This window comes from Acinonyx jubatus, chromosome E2 (genome assembly GCF_027475565.1).
Source record: "Acinonyx jubatus isolate Ajub_Pintada_27869175 chromosome E2, VMU_Ajub_asm_v1.0, whole genome shotgun sequence".
In the NCBI taxonomy this organism is placed as follows: domain Eukaryota; kingdom Metazoa; phylum Chordata; class Mammalia; order Carnivora; family Felidae; genus Acinonyx; species Acinonyx jubatus.
This window is the reverse complement of record NC_069396.1, coordinates 18755606-18781613: the sequence shown is the minus strand read 5'-3', so window position 1 is coordinate 18781613 and position 26008 is coordinate 18755606. Positions and strand designations below refer to the sequence as shown.

Genomic DNA, 26008 nt, shown 5'->3' with positions numbered 1-26008 from the left:
TGCTAATGGAAGGGACCTGGTATGTGTCTTCTGGGTAGGGCTGCCAGTGGAAAGATCAGCAGAGTGTAATCTGCAAGCGGGTGGTAACACTGAGAGGTCAGCAGGGTGTGAATGTCATTATCCCCATTACCATATACCTGACCAGGTTATATTGGTACAAAAGGTATCTTTATTGAGGTCTGGGTAAGAATTAGGCACTTGGCCAGAGCAGCAGCTTAAATATGAGGCAAGCACGCAAGGGGTTAGCCATGCCCAGGGCTAGGTTGGGGCAGTGAGGCTACAGGCACAGACCCTCCCCAGACAGCCAGAAGTCAGGGAGGGAAGGGGAAGGGGATGCAGAGCAGTCTGGGTCAGAGGTCTGGTGGGCTGGCCCTTGGGGCTGGGCAGGAAGCACTGGGTGGAGGTCCAGCAGGGAAGGGACAGGGCTCTCTCGCTCCATGTGCCCTTTAGGCCCAGGCCTGAGCCTCTGCTGGGGGCAGCCATGCTGTGGGCCTTCCCAGGCCTTACTTCTTCACCTTTGCATCATAGGTGCCTGCGTTCTTGTAGGCACTCACATAGCCACTGTCATCCAGGATGTCCTGACGCCCAGCAATGCCCTTGCCCTTGCCGCTCTCGTCGAAGCGCTCCTTGTGGGAGCCTGTGTACTTGCTGGTGTCAGTCAGCCGTTCCACAGCACCTCCTGTCTTTGCTTTCTGTTTGGACAGAATTGTTCCTCCAAGGGCACCTGGCATTGGGAAGCCCAGACCGCCACCCCCAGCTGTGATTCCCCATATCCCCCTCAGTGGCCACCCGAGACCAGCAGGGTACTTACGGTGACGCCCACATTGGCTGGTTCCTTGCCTGCCACCAGCTGGCAGATGGCATCGAAGGCTTCCTCCTTACTCTTCCCCTTGAATCGCTTCATTGCCAGCTCTTCTAGAGCCTTCTTGAACTCCTCATAGTTGATAACCCGAGCAGACTTTCCTCTGCAAGGTATGTGGACACCATGAGTTTTCCCCCTTCTCCACGTCTTCCCTGGTTCCAGCCTCCCAGTTCCCCACCTTCTGGGAACATTAGAAGCAAGGACTGCCTGGGTCTCACTTGACTTTGGAGAAGACGATGTCGACATCGGTCCCTGTCACGGCCTTTCCATCAGCCACCTTGCAGTCCTTGCACAGCTTGGCCCAGTTCTTGCCATTCATCTCTTGCCCACTGGCCTTGGGGTCACCATGGATGGCAAACTTGCGGAAGCTTTCCTCCAGCCCAGCCACATCTGTGCTTGCTGCCATGCTACCCTGTAGGCGGGGGGGGGACCCACCTCAGTCACCTCCCAGCCAAGCTGCCCCTCCTCTCCCCAAGGCAGAGAACATCACTGCCTCTACCTCAAAACCTACCAAGGTCTGAGTTATGGGGCACTTATGCCACATACCCTCAGAGTTGGAGACGGAGTTGCCTGGGGAGAGGGGCCAGCACTCAGTGTGTCCCTGGGCCTCAGAGTCCCAAGGAGAAGCCCTGAAAGGTCCTGTCACTTAATGCCAGCCCTGGCTTAGAGTGGAGTTCAGAAGGTGAAATCATGATGCCCACACCAGGCTGGGGACAGAGTGGCACTGTCCAGAAAGACTGTGAGGGCAACAGCTGGGGCCATGGCTTTGTCTGACCCTGGCACAAGGCCTGCTTGGGTGGAAGTGAGGGTGGCAGAGCAGGCACCCCTCCCTGGGAGTTCCATGCCAAGCTAGGTCAGGGCCAGGCCAGGCTGCTGGTTGGGCAGGTATTTAGTAAGGACAGGGTCTCTGTCAGAGTCATGAGGACCCAGAAAGACCCAGTCCATGCTGAGAAGGGAGCCAGATCATGGGCAGGGGTGCATGCCCTAGGCAGGGGTGCAGCTAGCCCAGCCAGGACCTTGTTACTATTTGCTGTTAAACAAAAACACGAGGGGAGCGGGAGTTTGGGGCTGGCCTGGCCACAGTTTGTGAAGCCTGGAGACAGTTGCTAAGGGAGGGTAGTACTGCTTGGAGAATGTTGCTAAGGGCAGGATGGTGTCAGGGCGGCTCAGGGAGAAGCTCCCAGTGTTGCTGGGCTGGGCTGGGCTAGGGAACGGGCCCACGGGTGGGGCACAGCAGCACTCCCAGTGCCTGGGGCACAACCGTGGCCTCCTGGTCCCTTGCCATTCATTTGGGGTTGTAACCTCCCAGTCTGTAGAGTTTAAGAGGAGCAGGTGATTAGGAGACTAGACTGGGTAGGGGTTGTAGAGTTATCAACCCCCAGAGGCATGTTGGCAACTACAGGTATGGCCTTGGTCCTGTAATCCTCACACCTATGCCCTACAGTGAAGCACACTTCCCCAGTGTCTACACCTTCAGTCTTCCATGGAAGCCCCTGGCCACACCCTGAGCACTGTCACACCAGTCCACATTCCCATAGCTGAATGCATGTAGCCCTGGCTCTCCACATTCTCAGCCTTATTCCCCCCACCAGACCCTTAACCAGTCTCGGGACTGAGGGCCCGGACCATTTCCTCAGCACCCACGGCCACACATATACTAACAGCCCCGTACAGAAACCTGCCAATAATACTCTTAGCCCTGCAATAAAGTGTCCCTCCTACACCCCCCACAGCCTCTCTGCAGCCCCTTGCCCACACCTACAGCCCTGCACTGCAGCTATGACGTGTGACACAGCCCAGTACTGAGGCCTCCTTGACCACACCTTCAGACCTCCACTGCAGCTACCCCCGTCCACACACACACCCCAGCCCTGGGACTAAGGCTCGTTATCCACATACCCACAGCCCTTACTGAGCCCCCTAAACAGAGCTTCACAACTCACCCCCTCTCTGTACACTTGTAGCCTCTGACCACATCCTTACACGCACAAGCCTTCTGGCCTCATGCTCAACCCTGCCCTGAAACCCCTCAGTGTCCAAACCCACAGACTTGCATTTCCAGACTCCCAGGTATTACACTGAGAGACCCCATGTTGAGACTCCCCGAACACACTCCAAACCTCCACTGCAGCCTCCTGAACACACCCTAAGTCATGTCCTCAGCAAACAGCTTCTACCTCTGCCTTTTATCTATCCTAAGGCCTCCAGTTACCATAGCCTGGGCCCCTACAGAACTACACCCCCTTCCATTTACCACTGGCCTTAACAATGAAAGCCCTCTCCCAGTGACCATCCTCACTATCCCTAAGTTGCAATTTCTGGGCCTAGGGGTCCCCGCTGTCCCCACATTGTCGCGACTCTATGGACCCACAATCCCAGGTTCACACAGCACTCCTCTTCCCTCTCTCTACACTCCAACCTCCCACTACAGATCCAGAGACGCCACCCAACTGTAAAGTCTCGGGGAGGTTTTGGGGCACAGATGCTTGTCCCAGACTGACTGACAGGATCCTGCATCCAGTGCTCACTCCTGTTATGGGAAGAAGGGATTCTTGGTACTGATTAGGTGGAGCCAGGTCGCAGGCCATAGTCCCAGGAGTCTGCAGGCCAAGGATGGAGCGGCCACACCCAAGAACTGGGGCCACCCGCGGACTCCCACTGGGACAGCTGGAGTCATCAATCAGCAGGGCAAGGAGGTGGGGGAGGAACGCTTGGGGCCCAGGGCAGGGCCGCTCAGCTGGTGTCCTCAGTTCGGTACCATCTGGGGTTGGGACCCCTTCCAGGGCGCTCCCACCCCACCCTCTTCCTTATTGTGCAGGATACTGATTAGAGTGGTCGGCGCTGTAGTCTCTTACCTTCTACCTCGTGGCTGCTCCTACTGTGCTCGTTCGATGGACAGAAGGACGCAAGAATGGACCGACGGACGCGGGAGACCAAGGCGGCTCCGCAGCTCTGCTCCCTGCCGGCTCCAGGGAGGGACTGCAGCCTGGGCGGTTCCGCCGTATTATCCCCTGTTTCTCGGTCTCCATAGAGACGGCGAGTCCCACCCCCAGGGCTGTCTCGGCGGGAGAATGACCAAGGTCACGCTAGCCCCACCCACCGGACCCCTCCCCCTCTGCGCTCAGCGGGGGCGGAGCTGCTGCGATATCATCAGCCCCGCAGCTCGCAGGGCAGCTCCACGGCCTTCACGCCCGTTGGAGACCAGCCCTCCGCAGCTCTGGACGTCCTCGGATGAACCCCTAATGGGAAAAGAGCCTCATCTGGGGCTTTGCCCAAAGTTCAAGGCAGGCCCCCACCTCCATAGGGAAGATGAAGATTCCCAGAGCGGCAACCGAAGGCCGTTTGGGAACAGGAGCGGGAGCCAGAGTGAAGGGGGGGGGGGGGGGGGGAGGGGGGGGGCAGAGGGCTGGCAGAGGAGCGAGAAAGCCCTTCCTCTCAATGGCAGTGGGTTCTAGAGCTGGCTCAAGGCCACAGCTCTCCCAATAACGTGTGGCATCCCAGGCCACAACTCAAAAGCACTGAGAGCAGGAGGGACCAATGCACTAATCACGAATCCCCAAGCCCACCAACAGTAATCCCAACATCAGGAAGAAGTTTAAAGACTTCTGGGGTCTTCTATTCCCACTCCACCCCGGTGTCGGCCTCACAGTCCCTGCCCCCTCTGCTGCCTCCGTATCCCAAAGCCTGTTTTCCCTTTCAAGTATAAACCCTATTTTCAAGACAAATAACCTCCTCCAGGCAGCCTTCCAGGACTTTATACAACGGGGGCCCTGTACCTGAGCACCTTAGGTCCTCGTGTACCTCTCCATATGACAACTTAGGTGGCCACTCAGTGTATGAGGGGGCTCATCCTACCCTCTGCCCCTAGACCGACTGACAATGGTCCAGTTCCAGGAGGGCCTATGGCCCTTGCCATTAAGAAGTATGCACTAAGTCCGCAAAAGCATTAAAAAAAAAAAAAAAAAGTTTATTGGAGCATCATGGCCGGTTGGGGGGGAGGGGGTATTGCTGAGTCATGGGAGAAGGGGACCCATCCCGCTGGCCATAGGGGCCCCTAAAGTGCACTCGGTGCGGCAAGGGTGGGGGTGTTGCATAGAGAGTCGGGATGGCCGGTCCTCCTTGGCCCTCCTGCCTCTCCGCCCTGCTAAGGTAGGCCGGTCTCTGGACCGCCCGGCGCCCCGGGCTCGCCGCTGCTTGGGCTCACGAAAACAGCGGGCGCACGCACCTGCAGCGCCAGCCCCGGCTCTCGGCCCCTGCCTCCAGGGGTGGCCAGAGCAGCGCTGCCCAGGCGTGTCTGTGCCACTGGAATCTCATCCATGGACTCTGCTGACGCCGAGTGGTAGGCGCCTGCAGGTCCAGTGGCATGCACTGGGCTGGCGCCCGCGGAATCTGATGATGAGCTGGAGCTGCGACCTGGGCCCCTGGGCCCTGCATGGATGGAGGAAGATGTGAAACTTAGGGCTGTGACACTCTCAGGGCCCTACCTTTCCTTCCCTCGGAGTTCAGGATCTGGTCAGAAAGGGACACTCACCCGGCAGCCTGGGCAGCGGCGATTCCCGATCCGAGGTGCCAGAGGTTGGCACCTTATACACACGCCGCTTCCTCTTTTTCTGCAGAGACATGGGAAGCCTGAGTGCCCCTTCCCCAAACCCCACTTCACCCAAAGAAGGAGAGGAGTGGGGCAGGGTAGAGGCTTCTTTCCCATACCCTTCCTCATGGGCCCAGCACAGTCCCCCTCACCTGGGGTCGGATCCGGGGAGGCAGAGTCTCTGGGGAGGAGGGTTGGGGGGGCTCCATTTGGCCTCGGGTGGCAAGGAACTGAGAAAGACTAAGGGGAAGTGGAAGGGTAAGTACTGGATGCCCATTGTTTCCTCAAATCCCACCCCTCTGGATGTTCTGAAATAAGCCACCCTTCCTAGCACACAGGGGCATTGATTTGTCCAAGGGCATGCCAGGCTGGACCCAGACCTATACTTTGGCCTTGACCTACCCCTTTTCTCCCACCTTGGATGTCCCTGCCATGCCAATGAGAGATGTTCAGGTGGCACATGCCCAGGTTGCACTCACTTGGCATTCACGGTGGCAGGCCTGGCCTGGCCAGGGGGTTCTGGGCGCACATGGCTGAAGGTCCGCATGTAGAACTCCATCTCCTGGGGAAGGTGGGGGTCAGGGAGGCTGGGGCCAGGTGTGGATCCAAGGCCTTCTGGGTCCTGAGCCCACCCCATCCTGTATCCGACACCCCATCCTGTACACAATACCCCACTTCTCACTGGTCTCTGTGGGAGGTCTGGGCACAGAGATTTCCGACTGTCCTCCAGGCTTCCCAGCTATGTTGGGAAAACCCCTCTGTAGGCTGAGGCTTAAAACACCCATTTCCGGGCCTTACCCCATCCCTACCATCCTCCTCACTTCATCTAGTCAAACTACCTCCTCCAGAGAACCCCCAGCCTCATAGGTCCAACGTACTCAGTCTGCTCTGCCAAGGTGGGTGGTGGGGAAAAGGCTCTCAGAGCAACCCTCTCCTACTTCTTGCTCCTCCCAGGGCTCTAGTCTCCCTGATTGTTTCCCTGGCTGGGAGACTGGCCCGACATTCATACGCTGGGGTGTGCACCTGAGGCTATGTGCATGACTGGATGGGAGCTGAGTCCTCAGGGTACCAGCCACAATCTTAGCTACCTGGGTGGGGGAACTAGTGGGACCATGCGAGGTCTCCCCCACCCCAAAAGAGAAGGCAGTTAAGAGGTGGGAAAAAACACCACAGCCCCCATCTGGGACCAGGCTTATGGGCAAGTTCTGTGTCTACTTTAGTCACTGATCCTCACAGTGACACTGTAGTGGCAGCACCAACCCCTGAAAGTGAGGGGACCTGAAGCCAGGAGGACACAGAAGTGGCCTAAGCCTGCCACCGAGCACAAAGGACGCTCATAAGGACTACAGGTGAGGAGACAAAAGCGAGGAAAAAGCCAACCCTGGTGGGGTGTGGAGGGTATAGGGCAGAGCCAGGATGATGCTGCACCCCTACTGGGGGGGGGCAGGGGGGGCACCGGGACAGCTGTCACCTGTTCAACAGTTGTTTCCATGGAGACCAAGGCATCCTGACTAATGCAGAGATGACACTGTAACAGCAACGCCGTCTCTAAAACAAGCCTATGTTTGGGGGCAACGGCTCTAGAGTGGGGCCCCTCCCGCATTCCTGCTCAGGGTGGGGGTGGGGAGGCTGCCTTCAGGGCCCTGGAAGATCTGGGGGATAGAGCCCAGCTGGCCATGGGCTGCCTGCACAGATGCAGAGATTGAAGTCCAGAGTAAGTCTCATGCCCAACCAAGGCCCAGACTAACCCTTTGTAAAGTAGTGTGGGGGCGCCAGCCTCAGGAGAGGAGCACTGGGAAAGAAGCGTTCAGAGGCCAGTCACAAGAACTAGAACCTCAAGGTAATGACTGGGACCTCACGGTAATCTGGCCTCCCCCATCTTTTCTCTTCCCCCAGTATAGACTCGGCACCCCTCCAGGGCCCAGCAAAGAGGGGCAAAGCATTTCTTGGTGCCCCTGGGCTCCAGAAGCAAGGCAGGGTGGGAGGAGCAGCAGTTAGAGGATGGTCCCAGAAGCCTGAGGGGCCAGGGTGGGACAGGAGCCAGGTCCTAGCCAGCTGGGGAAATTTGAGGGTATACCAGGGTATCCCCATTCAAACCCCCTTCCCTTCATCACAGCTGTCCCCAGGATCCTCTCTCAGCTTCAAAATGTGTACATTCCTCCAAAAAACTAAAAACAGAACTACTCTACGACCCAGCAATTGCACTACTGGGTATACAAGTGTGCTGTTTCGAAGGGACACATGCACCCCCATGTTTATAGCAGCACTATCAACAATAGCCGAAGTATGGAAAGAGCCCAAATGTCCACTGATGGATGAATGGATAAAGAAGCTGTGGTGTATATATATATATATATATATATATATATATATATATATATACACACACACACACACACACACACACATATATACATACAGTGGAGTATTACTCGGCAATCAAAAAGAATGAAATCTTGCCATTTGCAACTCTGTGGATGGAACTGGAGGGTATTATGCTAAGTGAAATTAGTCAGAGAAAGACAAAAATCATATGACTTCACTCATCTGAGGACTTTAAGAGACAAAACAGATGAACATAAGGGAAGGGAAACAAAAATAATATAAAAACAGGGACAGGGACAAAACAGAAGAGACTCATAAATATGGAGAACAAACTGAGGGTTATGGGTGGGGTTGTGGGAGGGGGGATGGGCTAAATGGGTAAGGGGCACTAAGGAATCTACCCCTGAAATCATTGTGGCACTGCATGCTAACTAATTTGGATGTGAACTTTAAAAAATAAAACAAGTTAAAAAAATTTTTTTAAATGTATACATTCCTCAAACAGCGTTGATGGAGGGAGGTGGGTAGAGGATGGGCTAAATGGATGATGGGTATTAAGAAGGCACTTATGATTAGCACTGGATGTTGTATGTAAGTGATTAAATTCTATTCCCGAAACCAATATTACACTATACGTTAACTAGAATTTAAATAAAAATTTGACCAAAAAAAAAAAAAGTGCACATTCCTGAATGGTAAATGGCACTTCTCAGCCTCAGAACTCTCCTCTGTGCAATGGGACAAACACATCCCTCCTCTTCCTGGGGAGGCCTCCCTCAGGTCACATACAGATGGTATTAAATGCCCTTGCTGGCACACCTGACTCCAAAGCCTAGGCAAGCAGTGACTACAGGGCAGGGGCCTAGATCCCTGTAGTCTAAGCATCTTAGGACCAGTCCTGCCTCAGTGGGTAATGACTATGAAGCTTGAGAAAGTCTCCTGCCTAGGGGATGCCCACTCCGAGGATAGCTGCCACTGCGCTTACAAGGGTTCAATACCAGGCACCAGTGTGTGTACATAGTGGTGTGGCAGGGGGGTCACCACCAAAAGTGAACACTCCCCCCGGGCCTCCCAGGCCCTACCCCTGGCAATGAGAACAGGAGAGGCCGGGTCCCAAGCCTTCTCCCAACCCGCCCACCAGCCTGTGTTTGTGTCTAGTTGCCATGAGGACTTGGGATCCAGAGTTCAGCCTTCCCAGCAAGGCCTGCCTGGGCCCCCTGCCTTCCCAGTCCCTGGGGGCTCCAAGAACTGGACCACCCCCACCTCCAGCTGCTGACCTCAGGAAGCCATGGGGCGTGGGAATGGGGATAGACTGGTCAGTAGCTGGGCTACAGGGTTCCTGCTTCAGAGTGTAGGGACTTTAACTCTTCGCAGACCCAGCGTTAGGCTCATCTGCAACACGGTTGCAGTTATATTACCTGCCTCATGGGCTCTCTTAAGGATTAAAGAAGGTGATGAGTCTAAGGTCTCAGGGTCACGGGTAGAGAGAATTGACATCTCCATCCTGGTGACCCAGTCGCTGACCCATCTCTCTTCTGCAGCCCCAACCTGCCCGCTTCCAAGCTCCCACATCCCATGCCCTCCAGCACATACTCGGAGCCCAGACAGGCATGTACATGGGGTTGGGAAAACACGGGGCTTCCTCTGGCTGTGCTCACACTTGAGCAAACAGACATGTGTTTAGTACAGGCTTGGCCTTGCCCCTCTTGCCTCCAGGTGCTCCCCTGCTCCAACTGTGATTCCAGGCCTGCTTTCCTTTGCCCTGTCTCATTGCTGCTTGCTGCACAGCCACCACCCCTCCCACACCCAAGCCCCGTCTCCCATCCCCTCAGCCCTCTGGGCGACTTCTATACCTGAATGGGCCGCATCTTGGGGGGACATGACTCGAGCTCCCTGTGGGCCCCCTTTGCCTCCTGTGGCAGGCGATGCTGCACGATGTACTCATAGGTGGTGAGCTTGTGCCACACTGAGGGGGTGAGGAGAGGGCTCAGTGCAGTGGAAAGGGGATCCTAGAGTTCAGAAGGTAAGGGAGGGTACCCAGCCCCAGCCTGAAAACTACTGTCCCCATATACACTAATCCATTAAGTGAGACCAGGCCACCATCAAAAGCCAATACTGAAAAAGGAGCATGGCTTCAGGGTTCTACGGCCCAAGTGGTACGTCCCTGCAGGCTAGGGACCCCTATCCACCGCAAGGCAGGTATAGGTATATGTGAGTGGGGGCTGGGGGACTTACTGAGATAAATGTGGAAGCACAGCAGGTGGCCAAGCAGGGCTGTGGAAAGCAGGCCCAGAAGGATGAGTAGGGCAGCCAGGGCTAGGATGGCAGGAGCCTGGGTCTCCACAGGGGCAGCGGGCAGGAACACGAACCACACATCTGTGTGATTCTTCAGGACTGCAAGGCACAGGCAGACTGCTCATCCGGGCTGTGACCAATGACTAGGACAGGCCCAGGGTTGGAAGGTGGAAGTGGGCCTGGAGCCGGGACTGACCTTCAAAGTGGCGATTGGTGCGCAGCCGCATGGGGTTGACAAAGAACTCCACAAAGACATAAGTGGCCACCAGCACGAGGAGCAGGACACCCAGTAAAGCAGATGCCACACTGTGTAGAAAGAGCCTGGGCCCAGCCGTGGGCAGCTGTCAGCACCCAGGTGCTCCAGCTGGATAAGGGCCCAGAACTCAGAAGGGCCCATGGTTGGGAGGGGAGCCAGGCCTCTGACCCCACAGCCCCAACTCCTCACGAAGCCAATGACTTAGGGCAAAGATCAGTTTGGGCAGCCACCCCAGCAGGCTTCCCACCATTTTGTGGACCCACAGGAGAAAGCCCCCAAACCTTCCCTCAGCAGTCCCAGGTGGCAGCCATCAGGAGCATCACCCTCAGACCAACACATTAATGCACACCAGCGCACAGGTCCACCAAGCACCGCACCCCCCGCCCCCTACCCCGCCTCATATGCAAGCTCAGGGTTCCTGGCTCACACTCGGACCCGTGCATCCGCAGGCACCCTTACGGCCCGTGCCGCGCTCTCACCTGTAGTTCCTCTCGCCCACGCAGTTGTTGAGCCACTTGCAGTGGTGGTCGAAACCGCACACGCACTTGTTGCAGGCGCTGCAGTGCTTGGAGCGAGCGCTCCTGCGGGAGGGGGTGGAGGGGCACAAGGCGGTCGGCTAGCTTTTCCCGCACTTCGCCACCGGCCTGGCTGGGGCCACGGAAGACCGGAACGCCGGGCCTGGAGCGCGTTACCCACCCCGCACTCCACCGGAACCTGGAAACGGCGACGGGGAGCGCGCACGCCCTCTGGTGGCACTGCGAAGCAGAGCACCCACAGGAGGTCTGGCTTCTGAAGAGCCAGGGTAGGAGGTAGAGGGGTTGGGAGGCATTACACTTAACCGCTAAGGGATTGCGCACCTGCGTGATGGTGGTATGAAACGGAAATGGGGCTTCTTTTCCAAGCAAGGACCCCTGCGCCAAGCCAGGAGACGATGCAGGTGTGGCACCAAGTAGCAGAAGAGAGCAAGGCTGCTGGGTCCGGGGCCTGCGTTGCTTTTTCTGACATCTCTATTTTTTGAGTCCCTATTTCCCTGCCAGTCTATGGGAATTTTACTGGCATTCTTCCAGAAAACCTCTGCCAGAAAAAGTCTGTCTAGGCTAACCCAAAGGGAGCCAAAGGAAGAGGAGCAAGCTGACATCTGGGTGAACAGCAGTTTGCTGCAGGGGGTCAGAGGAGGTGAGGCCACATTAGGAATGCAAGCCCAAAGGGGTGTGGGAGAGTGAGCTGCAGCCCCTTCCCCAGAACAGAACAGAGTGGGCAGCCATTGCCACAGCATCCACTTAAGAGCAATGCACTGACTGGTGCCTAGTGAAGGAAAGGATGATCAGACACCAAACTCCTCAGTGCCTTAATGCCATTGCCTCTTTCTCTGTCCTGGGGACATACCCCTTCAACAGGCTGTGAACATTAAGATTAGAAATGTAGAGCTAGCCTTGGACCATACCGCCATCCCCAATCCCCTGCCTGAGGCTGGAAGCTCCAGGAGAGTAGGGAGGGACCTAGGGAGGCAGTCCAGAACAACCAAGGAGGCATGGGCTCTGCAAATTCTGACTGTCCTTCCCACTAGCAGCATGATCTGGAGTAAGTCACTTGGCCTCTTTGGGCTTCAGATTCCTCATGGGTAACTGAGGATAACAGTATGGGCTCGGGGGCCAGGCAGGCTGGATTGTGAATCTAGCTCTGCTACCCAATAGCCATATGACCTCAGGCATAGGTCATATGGGAGCACTGGGCTCCCATATGAGCATTGGGCACTTCCTCTTCTGTGAGGTGAGGTGCTGCCCACCCTGCAGGGTTGTTCATAAGCACTTAGCACATAGTAAGTACTCAAGCATTAGTGCCCCTCCCCGTCCCTATCTGGGAATGCTTGTGAGAGATGGGGGTAGGGGAGTCACTGGCAGAGTCAGTCAGTAGAAAAGTCTGTGGCAGTGCCAAGTGTCTCCTACTGTAACTGTTGGAAATGCCATTCCTCATCTTCTGTTTCCAATCTCCTCCTTCACCCAATTCTCTGTCACTCTGTCAAGATTCTTGACTATGTAAAACACGAGGTTTCTGAGGCATCAGCAGAACTATAAAGCCCTGGGCATGTCCCTCTCTGCCTTGAACGTACGCTGGCAGTTCCCCGGGGCACAATCACCACCCACACACACCCTCAGTCCACACTCACTCACACATCTACGTCGCACAAGTTGCAATGCAGGTCTTCAATGACGTGTGCATGTTGGCTGCGGTTGAAAATGGGCAGGGGGCCTGCATAGCTCTTGTCCCTCACATTGGCATCTGCTGGATCGATGGAGACAGCAGTCAGGTGAACCACAAGGTGGCCGGCAAAGATGGCGCCCATGCACTGGCCCAGAAGGTTAAAGACTCACTCCACACTCTGCTGGCTGGAAGCCCCTCTTCCCCGCTTCCCAGGGCCAGGTAGCAGCTCTCCACCTCCATATGACTCCCTCATGCAGAGACTCTCTGCCTGTGCCACCTCTTACCTCCAGCCCCACAAGAGCTTTCTTGAAAGACCTCTTCAGCATACTCATGCCCCAGATGGAAGAGAGGAGCCATGTGGTAATGGAGCTCACAAGGCACTGCCTACTGTCGCTGAGCGGCCCAACCACAGGGCCCTGGCCTCACTGCTCCAGTCCTGGCACAGGCCATAGGCTGGTCTGATGTTGGAATCTGATCTGGTTTCAGATTCTAAATGGTGAAATGAGACTGAAAGAGATTATCCTCTAAGGCCCAAGGACCCAAAATATAAGTTCTAAGTTTGTTTCTCTTGCCTTCATAGGAATTCGGATCTGAGAGGGAAGCAGCCATCCTTTCTCAGCAGCTGGGCCAGATGGAGAATCACTTGTAGGTAGGGTCCAATATACCCACCACCTCCCTGACTGGAGTCCAGGTACTTGGAGCCCTAGGGCTGAGGATTCTGGGATGGCTTGACATATTCAGCGCCTGGCCAGGGGCAGCCTGGCTAATTCCTGGGGCTGAAACACAGATCATCCAGGACCTATCTGCTCAGTGAATAGAACAAATGCAGGGGACGAGTATCCTGACAATTTGCTGCAAAGTCTACATTTGTAAAAATTCACCAATAGGTTCCAGACAGCCATCTGCCCTCCCTCCCTCCATCTGTCCTCTTGCTAACCAGGCAGACCTCATATCCTTCCATCATTCATCCCTCCATCAGTCGGCTGCCTAACCTCCTTTTTTCTTCTTCCTCCTCCTGCCAGTGGCCAAATTTCCATACATGTCTGTGTGAGCCAGGCTCTGCCCTAATATGCTACACCACAGCTGAACACAAGGACCACAGCCCACGAAGGCCAGACAGCCCTGGCTGTGGGTCAGGCCTTCACTTCTTCCCTGGGTACTCCACTGTCTCCTGACTCTGTTCCTCTGGCCTCAGTGCCCTTGAGCCTGCCCTTCACTTGATCCCAAAGTGAGCGCTGAATAGCTTAAATAAAGCCTTGCCTGCTTCAATTTTTACAGTGGCTCTCGATGGCTCTCAAGTTAAAGTTTACTGTTCTGCTCAGTGCCAAGGCTTCTCTTGCTCTGGCTCCTGTCACACCTGTCTGATATCACCACCCACTACTCCTCACCATTCCAGCCTCTCTTCAGACACATTGAATGTAGGCAAACATTTAGTTTTCTGCTCCAACACTCCTCCCATACCACTCCCTGGTTCATTCATTTGACTGTTCACTCAGGCCTTTCTCTGCACCAAGCTCTGAGGGCTATGCCAGGGGCAAGACAGACTTAGGCCCTCGCCCCAAGGAGCCTACAGTCTGATGGGAAACACATATGTTAATCAAATAATGGGTTGATTACAATGAAGGAAGTTCATGGGACCATGTGAATTTACAACTGAGTAACCTCATCTAATCTGAAGGGATCCGGAAAGCTGAAGCATCATCTCAGCTGAGACTTGGAGAGGAACAGATAATGTAAATAGGAGGGGCTTGGCTGGGTACTGGGACCAAGTAGAGTCCCGGCCAGAGGGGTGGCTGGTGTGTGGTTCCAGCTCAGCTCATTGCTGCCATGCTAGAATAAGGGCACACACCACCATATTCTAACTTTTCAAAAGGAACTAGAAATCTGGATTTTTATGAGGTCTCATTTTTTAAATGTTGACAAAAAATAATTCTTAAAATACACCTGCTAAAGGAACACTTAAGACTGTCCATTTTGTGTGTTAACTGTCCCCCAATTAAAAAAGAAAATCTGGAGGCACCTGGATGGCTCAGTCAGTTAAGCGTCTGACTTCAGCTCAGGTCATGATCTCACAGTTCCTTGAGTTTGAGCCCCACATTGGGCTCTCTGATGTCAGCGTGGAGCCGGCTTCGGATCTGTCTCTCTCTCTCTGCCTCTCCCTCACTCGTGTGTGTGTACGCTCCTTCTCTGTCTCTCAAAAATAAATAAACATTAAAAAAATTTTTTAATAAAAAAGAAAATCTGGTGGCAGCTGGGTGGCTCGGTTGAGCGTGTGACTCTTGATCTTGGGGTCGTGAGTTCAAGCCACACTCTGAGCATAGAGCCTACTTTAAAAAAGAAAAGAAAAGAAAATCTGTAGGCCAAACAGGCCTGTGGGCTGCTGGTTCTGGACTTCTTATTTAGCTGGGTGTTCGGGTAGGGAGAGAGTCAAAAGCCTTCCAGCCAAGAGACCAGTGGTGTCAGAGGAAATAATGTAAGAGGCTGGGGAGATGGACAGAACCCAGAACATGAAGAGTCCTGAGGATCTTGAACATCATTTCTTAAGACAGGAAGAAGCCATTATGGGATATTAAGCTGGGGAGCAACTTTATCAGATTTGGATTTTGAAAGGGCAATCTGCTGCAGGAACACGGGTGGACACCGATGGATTGGCCCAAGAGTGTGTGGGGGGAGGCCTATTTGGAAACAAAACAGTCATCTAGGTAAGAGGGGCAGATGGCAGTGGGGAGGAATGAGGGCAAGCTTGGATAGCTATTTAGGAGCTAACATCCACAGAACTTGATGACTGACTGGATATAGATGATGAAGGAAAGGGGCAGAGCCAAGAGTACCCAGAGAGGTGACCACAGAGGAGGATGGGCACATAGCAGATCTGCATCTGAGCCCACGGTGGTGTTGGTCTAGACAGCCCTCCTCCTACACCCATAATCTGTTGTATAGCTCTTACCCTCATAACTACCATGTGATGATCTCTAATCTACAAGGCTTTCCCCCAGCGGCAGGCTGAGCACCCCAGGGCTGGGGGCCTGTCTTACTCATCTTTGCAACGGTAGGTCCCAGGCCACTTCCAGGCCCCAGGTAGGTACTTGCTACACACCATTGCCCTACCTCATTCCTCAGGGGCCCTGAGGAAGTTTTCATAAGGAAGGTGGCTTTGATGGAAGGAAGGAGAAGCATACAGGCCTAGAAGTGGGAGTGCCAATCCTGGTGGCTCTGTGAGCCTCCACATTGCCCAAAGGAATGAATGTGGAGAGGACAAAACCCTTAAATCGTCCCACTGCCTCAGAGTCAGGTTGCCTGAGCAGCCCTTCTTGTCTCGGTGGGTATCAGCTGTGTAACCTCAGGAAGTCGCTTAAACTCTCTGAGCCCTGACTTCTTCATTAGTAAAGTGGGGAGAACACCTTCCTTATAGATTATTATGAGGATTGAATGATATAATCCACATACAGGGCTTGGCACAGTGCCGGGCACATATACATGCTCAACAGATGCTAGCTACTCTTGTTTACTGTTTTTGCTCTGACTGTACTCACAGCAACCACGTGGTTATGAATCTGGCTTCCCAGGTATCCTGGTGGTAGAAGCCCAGATAATCCTGAGTGAGGGGCATGCCCATTCCAGATCATGGGAGGAATATTTCACGAACCACTCTACTTAAGAGCACTAAGGCCTAAGTCCTGTTGGTCCCCTCAGGGAAAGGCCAGTGTTCCATTTACACAGCTAATGACTAGGCCCTGGGTCCTAGTGAACCAGGAAGCTCCCCCAGCGATATTGCTGGTGTCTGAGGACAACAACCTTCTCTACAGTCCTCCACCTGTTTGTCCTTGTCACTCACCAGCCAAGGGCTCTGTGGTTTCCCAAGAAAGCACACTCACACTTCTGGCTCACATATTCTGGTGCTCACACACACACCCTCGGTGCTCCTTTCCTCTGCGAAGCAGGCAGGACTCCTGTCAGACAGAGGAGGAGGCTGAGAACCGGGGAGCCGGCCGAAGCTGCTCAGCCTTGTCTGACCCCTGAAGGGCTGAGCTGTGACCAACCTCGGCTGCTGACCCTACGCCCGGAGCTTTCAAGTTAATCTCTGCTAACCTCCTTTAGCCCACCCTCGCCCTTCTCCCCCAGGAAGCCCAAGAAATCATTTTCATGAAGAACACACATGAGGGCACCCTCTTCTGGGCACCCTCCGGACAGGGGCACATAGCCACCTGTTGCACCCCAATCTCCTAGCCTTGCAGCCACGTCCTCGGCTCCTGGGGGTTGTGGCCAAGGCTGGGGGAGTCATACCACTGGGCTCAGGCAAGTTTGTGTTTGTCACTGTTCCCACGAGTTTCCAGGGCATCTCTATCCCTCCTCTTGTCAACTCAGCCTCACACTAAGAGTCTGGTTTACAAAACCAATGAGCTCCTAAACAGTCCTGGGTACAGCATAATTATCTGACTGTACATAAAACCACATTTTAAATATACCAGGAAACTTACTATGTAAAAGAATTCTACCATGACTCTTTTTGAAAAGTGAAAGATTCTTTTGTAAATGGAATAATTACTCTCTATCCCTTGTCGAGCTCTGGACACAATTAACATTAAGGCTCTCTTCTGTGATCACTCTTGCGGTATCTCGGTTGACAAGGTTCCTAGCTGTGTGGGCTTTAAATGCTCCAAGGTACATTAGGTCCATCTGCTCACCCCATCAGGCAGAGGGGTCAGATGGGGATTGGAAACCAGGCAGGGAGGCAGCTGGTGCTCCTGGGCAGAGAGGGGGCCTGCCTGCACTCTGTGGGGCTCTGGAGCCCAGCTTCAGGCCTCTGCCATGTTCCTCCATCCACTGCCCCAGTTCTTCCATGTACTAGCCCCACACTTTCCCAAGGATACAGCATAGCCAGCGGGCACCCAGTGGTGAGGCAGGAGGGGAACAAGGACCCCAAAGCCAATCACAGCGAAGAAGAGGTACAGCAGCCAAGCCACAATCTGGAGCGGGTGAGGGGGCCAGCTCCACCCATTCCGGCGGGACCGCTGGCCCTGCAGCTCCAGGGAGGGTCTGCTGGCCTGTGCAGGCGCTGTCCACACACTCTTCTCAGGGGCTGTCTTGTTGGAGGGCTTGTTGCAGACGTTCATCTCCAGAGGAAGGAAAAGTAGAGAAAGCATTAGCCTAAGGAGGCCCGGGCTGGAGCCCAGAGCCCCATGTGGAGAGCAGGCCGGGATGTGAAGTCATCTCCCAGCTACTCTGCAGAAGAACTGGGGCCCTAGCATGATGAAGACAGGCCATGGGGGAAGGTGGTAGTGGAGTGTTTCTCAAAGCCCCAGAGCAAGCTCTGGCCCCAGCCCTGGCCAGGACAAGATAGGAGGGTCCAGGGTTTATTCAGAACACAGTGTGGCTGCCTGTTACTCAAAGTGCTGTCTCTACAGCCATCAGAGTTAAGCCCAGTAAGACATGTTCTCATCTGGTAACAATATCAGGCTGGGGCCAGAGCAATGAGAACACATGCTGATTCTGTTAGTCACCTCTGTCCTGAGGCCCAAATGCAAGTGTCAGAAAGGGCCCCCTTACTCTTTGCTAGAGGAAACATGGACTAGGGGTGCTCAGAAGGGGGTCTGGTGTCTGCCCCTGGGCTAACACGTAATCCCTTTAGGAGAGAGGCTGGGAACAGCGGGGATGGGGCGTGGGGGAGCCCTTAAACCATCTCCCCTGTGCCTCAGACTTCTTGGCTGGGGAGGGGCCAGCATGCAAGAGAAGGAAGGATTCCCCCCTTGCTTCCTTCCAGCAGCAAAAAAGACCATGTTTCTCTAGGTAAATTTGGGCCTAGTGCACTGAGAAGAGACAAGTGGGCTGATGGCCTTTGACTCACTTGAGAGCTCGCTCAGAGAAGGCTGGGCCTCCTCCACAGCCAGACCACCAGGTGGCAGCACTCCCCCACCCCCGTCCCACCATCCTTTAGTCTAAGACCTGGCCTAGAGGCCAAAATCACATGCAAGGCAGGCAGGGTGTGCTGTCATTACTGGAGGAAGAGCCCCACCTCCAGAATCTTCTGGGCCTGAGGGAGGACTAGCGCCTGGGCAGGCAGCGCCACACCTGGGGAGACAGGCCAACTCAGAGCCCTTGGTGGGATAGCCAGGAGTAAGGGACAAAACCCTGGCAGCTGGACTCTCCTTTCGGGAGCCCATGCCTGTGGGCCAAGGAGTCTGACTATATCAGAAAGTACAGCAGACCCCCCTCAGCACATCTACCCGGAACACCTTCCTCACATCTTGGCCCAACAAAATGTGATTTGGCCTTCAGTGCCCACTTTAAGCATCACCAATCCAGGAAGCTTTCCCTGATGCCCCAAACAGAGTCAGGGGGCCCTCATGCTCAGTCTTTCATGGGCAAGTCACTTTGCCACTTGGAACCCTGTGTCATCCCCACATCTGCTCCCTGTTATGCCAATTTTCCCTAAGGGTAGCAACTGTACTGTGATTCACTTACCCCTGCTCCCCACATGCCCTTCCCCAAGCACCCAAAACATACCTTGTACATAGTAGGTGCTCAGTAAATGTTTGCTGACTTGAAATCATCTGGAATAAAGGGAAATGTGGGTGCGATAAATGGTGTGGAATCCTGGTCCACCCAGAGCCATCTGGCCCACTCTGCCCTGCCTTCAATCTACACAGCCACCATGCAGAGACATACCTCTTGCCCAGCTCCCCCTGCCACTGGCTATTATTACCCTGACTGCCGGACATTCACACTTAGCCACTGCTTCATCCCACCTGAGGCTCAGAGCCTCCTGTAAGCCAAGCCCGCCATATTCATCTCTGAGCAGCCTTATCTCAAAGCTAAATGGGATGACCTTAGTTTTCTCCCAGGGACTCAATTGGAATCCCCTGGTCATTTGCTTTGTCTTCAAAAAGAAACAGTGAAAAGTGAAAAAAGAGCCCCAGCTTTGGAGGTAACAGATTTAGGTTCAAGTCCTGGCTCTGCACTTACTAGCTGAGTGGCTTGTTTCTTCATTTGAAAAATGGGGGTAGGGATGGCTACCTAGTGCTGTGTATAGATCAGCAACACTGTAAGTAAAGCCCTGACACATAAATGCTTCGTAAATGATAGATATTATAATTACCCTTAAAATAGCCCTCTGGGTTCTCCTGGTCTCTCCAAAAGAAGGCTGCTGCATCTGATATTTTACAAGGTTAATTTCCAAAGTAATGGGATTGGTTGAAGCTGCTTTCTTAAACCAGTGGTCCCAAGGAACATGTTGTCATAAGAGCTGGGCCACTGGATGGTCATTCTAACCGTCTCACCTTTGATCAAAGTGACAATGGTAATTAAAAAAAAAAAAAAAAAAAAAGCAGGTACCACTTTATTTTCAATGTCCCCAGAGGTAGCAAATCTGTCCTTGATTTTTGGGAATTCAAAGGTCTTTAGGTGAAGCCCTGTAAATACAGTTGAGGTGGGTGGTTCTGCTCAGGGGCAAATCCCTGTGGCTTGCACATCCGTTCTCCAGTGACACCATCACCAGGGAAACTCCTTTGAAGGGAACCCATGAATTAGGATCCTTAAATTCTAGCTTTCCTTTTGCCATCTTCACACCTGGGCAGCCCTACACCTTGAGGAAGTTTTTAAAGAAAGCAGCAGAGGCATATGACTGACACGTCCCCACTGCTCAGAGTGGCAGTGGTCACAGGCACCCCCAGTGCTGCAGTCTCCCCAATATCTGAAGTGGGAGGACTCATCATCTGAGGCCTGGGGGTGGCTCTGACTCCAAACCCGGGGACAACTGGCCCAGGGAGGTGCCCCTCATGTGAGACAGAGGGAAGGGGAATGGTGAATTGGGTGAGTCCTGTACAGCAGTAGCAGCACCCCAGAGCAGACACCCAAGCTGGCCAGGAGGCATGCCACCTGCCCGGAAAACCTGGGCCAGCCAGCTCTTACCTGATGACGTTTTCCCTTGTGGGGTTGGTGGCTACAAATTATTTTGGCCCAAAAGGCTTTGATTAAAAGGGCTGGGAGGTAGGAGAGAATCCAAGATAGGGCCTCAGGCAGGGATGGGACCAAGCACTGTCATCAGACCCAGGAACTTCTCTGGCTTTTCCTCCCCTCTCGGCACGTCTCTAGAAGACCAGAATGAAAGATGCATGGCTCTGCTCCCGGACAGCTTGGCCAGCCTGTGCATTTACACCTTGGCCCAGTCAGCACTTTTGGGGCCCAGCCCCCTGTGTGCACTAAAGATATAAACACAGATGAGACCAGGCTCCTGCCCTCAGGGCCTTGCTTTCTGGGGGCCCAGACAGACATGAAGGCAGTGGGTGAATGGGTCATACAAGGGTGAGCCATTCAGAGTGACAGAACACAGGGTGCATGGAGGGGGGATCTAGAGAAGGAGATGAGCCCTGAGGAGCTGAAGGGTCAGATCCCATGGGGCTTAGGAGGCCAGGCAAGGAAGTCTGGCTACTATTGAAAGAGCCACAAGGAGTCATAAGAAGTTTAAAGCAGGGGAACGACACAAAGGTGGTGGGTGTTTTAGAAAGCTTTCTTCTAGTCCAGTAGGGAAGAGGGCACGAGCAAGAGGGGAAAGGTGACACAACAGCAGGCTGGCCCAGGGAGGGCAGCAGCCCAGCAGCCTTGTGCTTTGGGAAGAATTGGCCAGAAGATGGAGGCCAAGCCCACAAGGTCCCCTAAACTACCGATGCCTCCAAATGCATCTCTGGTGGGCTGAGAGGTATGTGTGCCTTGGTAAAAGTTTCTTCATGTACCTTCTGCTGCCACAGAACAAACCACAGAGTTAAACTGGCGGAGATGGAGACAAGAGTGACGAGGTCCCAAGGAGTATTAAGGCCAAAAGTCGCCACCTTTGGGTAAAGGTCACCTTGGGTAAGCCAAGGACCCACCTGGCTTCTGAGGTGGGCTAGAGGGGCTGTATAGCCCCCTCCCTTGTCCCAATAAGATAAAGGTCATTGCCAAGATGACACTAATCTCTTCCTGTTAACATTCCTATGCTAAAACCCTAAAATAGCATTTTCAAAAGAAAGTTAGGCTACCTTACTTTATGTGCCTAATTTAAATGAGGGAAGTCAACATTTCAAGTTCTCATTATGAACTGTAGAATAGTTCTATGACTGATTCACTTCCCTCTTGCCCACCTCTGCTCCCACCAAAAAAGTATTTAGGAATGTTTCCTAAGATTTATTAATGGCGTTGTCAAAACAACCAGACTAAAGTGAAAAATACTAGCCCTGGAGAGGCTGTGGGCACCCCTGTGTTCCTGAAAAATGTTTGAGGATTTCAGAAAAGAATCAATTTCATTACTAAAGAGGCTTTTTAGGAGGAGGCCACTGACCTGGCAGGGTAGAATGATGGGGTTAGAGAAGAAGAGACAGGGCTCTTAGAGGGGGATTGAGGGCCTGGGGACCTGAGCCACCAAGGGAGAGAGGCAGGTTGGAGCTAGGCAAGAGCACAAGGCCTGGAAACAGATCCTGGCTCTGGTTCCTGCACTGCCACTCACAGATTGGGTAACCCGGAGGCAAATTTCAGAGGCAACTCTTTGGGTGTCTTCTTTACTCAGCTTTTTAAAAAGTTAGCTGGGGGGTGCCTGTCTGGCTCAATCACTAGAGCATGCAACTCTTGGGTCTCGGGGTTATGAGTTCAAGCCCACTTAAAAAAAAAAAAAAGGTAGCTGGAAGGCAATTTGGCAATGTCTACCAAACTTTAGAACACATATACCCTTGGGCCCAGTCATTCCATTTCTAGGTATTTATCTTATACATATAGTCACAAAGTACACAAAGATTCACAGCAGTCTTGTTTGCAATAATAAAGAACAAAAAACAATATAAACAAACTATGGCACAGTCACACAATGAAATGCTATACAATATCAAAACAATGAGGGATGAAATGACCTTCGATACACAGTGAAGTGAAAAAGCAAGATGTGGGCAGTTGTAGAACATGCTATATCAAGTAAGTGAAAACAAACAGGCATGGGTATGTTCCAATTTGCATAGATTCTCTCGGAAAGAAATGCAAAAAGGCAAACACAGGGACAGCCTCTGGGAAGATCTAGTGGCTGCAGTGAAAGAGACTTGCTTTTACTGTGCAGTGTTTGAAATTTTTTTACCATATGCATCAATGCTTTTGAAAAAAAGAATGTGTCAGATAAATAATTAAGGGGTGTCACCTCTTACCCTCCTGGCCCACTGGGCTGCCACGTAGACCAAATGTGCTTGTGGGCTCCAGAGCCCTGTACCACACCTGACAAACAAGGAAATCCCACCTAACTACCATGCAAAAAGAGTGCTCAGTTTTATTTCGGTGCTTCCTCACTCCTTGAAAGCAACTCTGAATCATTCCACTGCAGAGCTGTGAGGAAGAACCACAGAGCTCCCTATGAGCTGTTAGGAGTCTTGTCAAAGTTGGAATCAGACCTCTGGGCAGCACAAGAGGAGTTGCTGGGCAGGACCCTGTTCCAGTGCTCAGCCAAAAGTCAGCTCAGCTTCCTGTGACTCCAGAACCCAAAGGGAAGGTGCATGCAACAGGATGGTTTTGCTCACAACCATCTTTTCTGTTTGCTAAGAAAAGCTAGAGGATTTACAGGAATTATTTTCTGTGGATATTTCTTTTGCTTTCTTGCAGGGCTTGAACTCATGACCCTGAGATCAAGACCTTAGCTGAGATCAAGAGTCATACACTTAACCGACTGAGCCATCCTGGCACCCGTCTCTGGATATTTCTAAACAACTTTTCCTTGCATCTGCTTTTAAAATAATTTTCACTAAGGGTGCTTGGGTGGCTCAGTCAGTTTTGGCTTGGGTTGTGATCTCATAGTTCGTGGGTTCAAACCCCATGTGGGCTCTGTGCTGACAGCATGGAGCCTGCTTGGGATTCTCTCTCTCTCTCTCTCTCTCTCTCTCTCTCTCTCTCTCCTCCCCCAAGCTCGCTTGCTCGCTCTCTCTCTCAAGATAAATAAATAAACTTAAAATTTTTTAAATAAAATAAAATAATTTTCACTAAGATTTAACAGATGTCCAATTTAAACCTAAACAGAGGCTGGGAAAAAAAAATGCTGCATGGTACACACTGTTTTACAGTGCAAAAAAAGTCATTTATAAAAGAAGTTTTGGGCAAATACTTTATTAAAATTCCCTCCAGGTACCAGAGAAGTCTCTGGCCTTAAAATTCTGGGAAGTGGCTCCAGTTTGACTAAGATATGCACCTCACGACAATGCCCAGAAAATAAATTGGAACTTCAAGCTGTTCTCATAGACCCGTCCAGTCACTGGCCTCAGATGTGGCTGGGCTCTTCACATAAACAACACACAGAAGTCTGATGCTAGAGCAAGAAAACCCTGAAATCTCACTCATTCCTGAGTTGATGTGGTGTGCAAACATTTTCTGTGCCATTCTCCTCCTGAAGCAACCACTGGAACTGTTTGGGATTCAGGTTTAGCCAGGGAAAGGGGACAAGAAGGAAGGAGTAACAATGGAGTGAAAAAAGGCCAATGAGAGGAGCCAACGGTTGTTGATTTTAACCAGGAAATCAACTCACATGATTGTAGGAGCAAGCCTGGAGGAACACCCACCAAGAAACAGTCGTTAAGAGCAAAGTTGTGACAAAACAAAGTAAGAAAAACAAAAGAAAAAAAAAAAACAACAAAAACTAAGCACCAGTGTTGCTTTTATTGCAACTCATGGTGATTATCCGTTTACAAACCATCTTCCATGGTGAACCACCAGTTCCACAAAAGCAAAGACCACCCCACACCTATCTCTAAATCCAGCTTTCCTTCAATAAAAGAAATTAAACCATTTGTTACTATCTCTGCTGCCATCACCCTAATCCAACCCTCCACCATTGCTCCCCTGTAGCAATGTAGTTTCAGTAATAACGGCCATTTGGAGGGAACTTTTTCTGTGCCAGGAACTACTTTAACAGAATGCACTTATAATCCCTCACAACTCTCTGAGGTAGGTCCTGTCATTTCAAACTGTTCCCAAAGACCTCCTCTGTCATTGGTCTCAGATGGACTGGTCTCTCACTTTCTCTCTCATAAACAACATGCAGAATAACATCTCCCTTTCACAGATGAAGACACTGAGGCTCAGAGAGACTAAGTTCTTCTAGGAGACACAGACTGGCAGAATTACGATGGCCCTCAAATGACTTGCTGGTGTGCCCTGTCATAAGGACACTGCCCACAGCAGCCAGAGGAAGGTGAGCTTTTCAAAACTTCAAATTCATCAAAACTTTTCAATGGTTTCCTCCTGCTTCTAGGACAAAGTTGAAACCTCCATCGCATCCTTCAATGCTCCCCTCATCCTTTCTGTTCCTTAATAGTACTTTGCTGCCTTTGCATTTGCTTTTCCCTCTTCCAGAAACATCCTTCCCCTACTTACAATTCTGGTTCCTTTCAACCTTCAGGTCTTAGCTTCAAAGTCACCTTTTATAGGAGACCCTGCCAGAACACCACCCCCGCCCCCTCCATGACGTCACCAGAGTACTTATCTCGAGCGAAAATCACACAGTCGTCTATCTGGAGCCTGCCCACCCCACCCCCCTTAATACTCTGTGGGTTCTGGAGATCGTGCCGTTTCCTGGAATCCTCAGTGACCCCGTCCCTGGCACACAGTATTGAGAATACTGTGTATATTGAGTATCTGCTCAATGCAGATATGTGAACCTGATGAATACTAGAAGGAAGCCCCGCGTTCTGCCCTGTCCCTTGAAGCCCAGGCCGCGGGCTCCAGGCCAAGGTGAGCGCAGAGCACAGCCGGGCGGCTGCAGCCACAACCCCGTGGCTCATGCCAGGTTTCGAGGTGAGAACCGCGGTGAGGGCTACTCACCTGCGCGTCGCGTCGACCGAGCCAGATCGGCCCTGCCAAGGTCACCCGGTAGTTCAGCCCCCGCGCCTGGCCGTCCACCCTCCCACGGTGGCTGCACTTCAGACCCTCACAACGGAGATGGTCCTCGGGACCAGGCGGTGGCGCAGCCCGGAGCGGGGCCCCATCCCGGGCCGCGCGACGGAGGCCGGGCGGGCAAGTCCTCGGGCACCGGCTGGAGCGGGCTGGCTGTACAGCCCCGCCAGGCCAGGCCGAGGCAGGATGGAACTCTTCAGGAGCTGGGCCCGTTCCCCTGGCAACGGCGCGGGCTACGGCGCCCCACAGCGGCCAAACCGCGCTGCGTCGCTTCGCGCCGGCACCAAGGTTCGGGGCGGGGCTCACCAGGGACCCCTGGGATCCCTGGAACCCGAGCCTCCGCGTTCCCCGTTCCCTTTCAACTATTGTCCTCGAAAACCCACTTTCCCCCACCCTCACTCCACAGCTGTCTTCTCGAAATCGTAATTTGTCCCAAACGTGCCCCCCTTCAGTTTCTCCCTGAGACTACCACTGTCAGGGAGACCCCCCAGTCAGCCTGCACACTTTAATGAGTATGTGCTGGGCACTGGGCATACCATGGGGAACACGAGGTCCCTACCCCTCAGGGAGATTACAGGCTAAGGGAAAGACA

General features: G+C 53.1%; 2 protein-coding genes across 11 annotated transcripts; both read right to left on the bottom strand.

The window, feature by feature from the left end:
* Window positions 1-146: 146 nt before the first annotated feature.
* Window positions 147-3894, bottom strand: TPPP3 (tubulin polymerization promoting protein family member 3). Its single transcript, XM_015068484.3, has 4 exons — window positions 3718-3894; window positions 1081-1274; window positions 812-965; window positions 147-692 (listed from the first exon to the last, which is right to left on the bottom strand). The coding sequence occupies exons 2-4, from the start codon at window positions 1266-1268 to the stop codon at window positions 504-506; spliced, it is 531 nt and encodes a 176-aa protein (XP_014923970.1). The 5' UTR covers window positions 1269-1274; window positions 3718-3894; the 3' UTR covers window positions 147-503.
* A 920-nt stretch (window positions 3895-4814) lies between these two features.
* On the bottom strand, window positions 4815-25656 carry ZDHHC1 (zinc finger DHHC-type containing 1). 10 transcript variants are annotated; one of them, XM_053211030.1, is made up of 13 exons: window positions 25345-25654; window positions 19033-19079; window positions 18542-18691; window positions 17400-17642; window positions 12498-12673; window positions 10806-10907; window positions 10267-10391; window positions 10011-10187; window positions 9629-9741; window positions 5930-6012; window positions 5603-5690; window positions 5394-5472; window positions 4815-5290 (listed from the first exon to the last, which is right to left on the bottom strand). In XM_053211030.1, the coding sequence occupies exons 2-13, from the start codon at window positions 19039-19041 to the stop codon at window positions 5007-5009; spliced, it is 1629 nt and encodes a 542-aa protein (XP_053067005.1). In that variant the 5' UTR covers window positions 19042-19079; window positions 25345-25654; the 3' UTR covers window positions 4815-5006. The 10 variants fall into 10 exon arrangements, 9 of the variants coding, with proteins under 9 accessions (XP_053067005.1, XP_053067006.1, XP_053067007.1 ...); XM_053211031.1 differs by having other exon boundaries at window positions 10011-10169; window positions 25345-25653; XM_053211032.1 differs by lacking the exon at window positions 5603-5690 and having other exon boundaries at window positions 25345-25656.
* Window positions 25657-26008: the final 352 nt, after the last annotated feature.

Bases quoted from the DNA above. Each gene is read 5' to 3' on its own strand.
- TPPP3 (XM_015068484.3), bottom strand. From the start codon at position 1,268: ATGGCAGCAAGCACAGATGTGGCTGGGCTGGAGGAAAGCTTCCGCAAG. The intron at 966-1,080 runs GTGAGACCCAGG...CATACCTTGCAG, and splicing joins ATCGTCTTCTCCAAAGTCAA to AGGAAAGTCTGCTCGGGTTA. The intron at 693-811 runs GTAAGTACCCTG...CTGTCCAAACAG, and splicing joins CAGCCAATGTGGGCGTCACC to AAAGCAAAGACAGGAGGTGC.
- ZDHHC1 (XM_053211030.1), bottom strand. The intron at 10,908-12,497 runs GTGAGTGAGTGT...CCCCTCCCGCAG, and splicing joins AACTTGTGCGACGTAGATGT to GAGCGCTCGCTCCAAGCACT. The intron at 5,473-5,602 runs GTGAGGGGGACT...ATGTCTCTGCAG, and splicing joins CTCCCCGGATCCGACCCCAG to AAAAAGAGGAAGCGGCGTGT.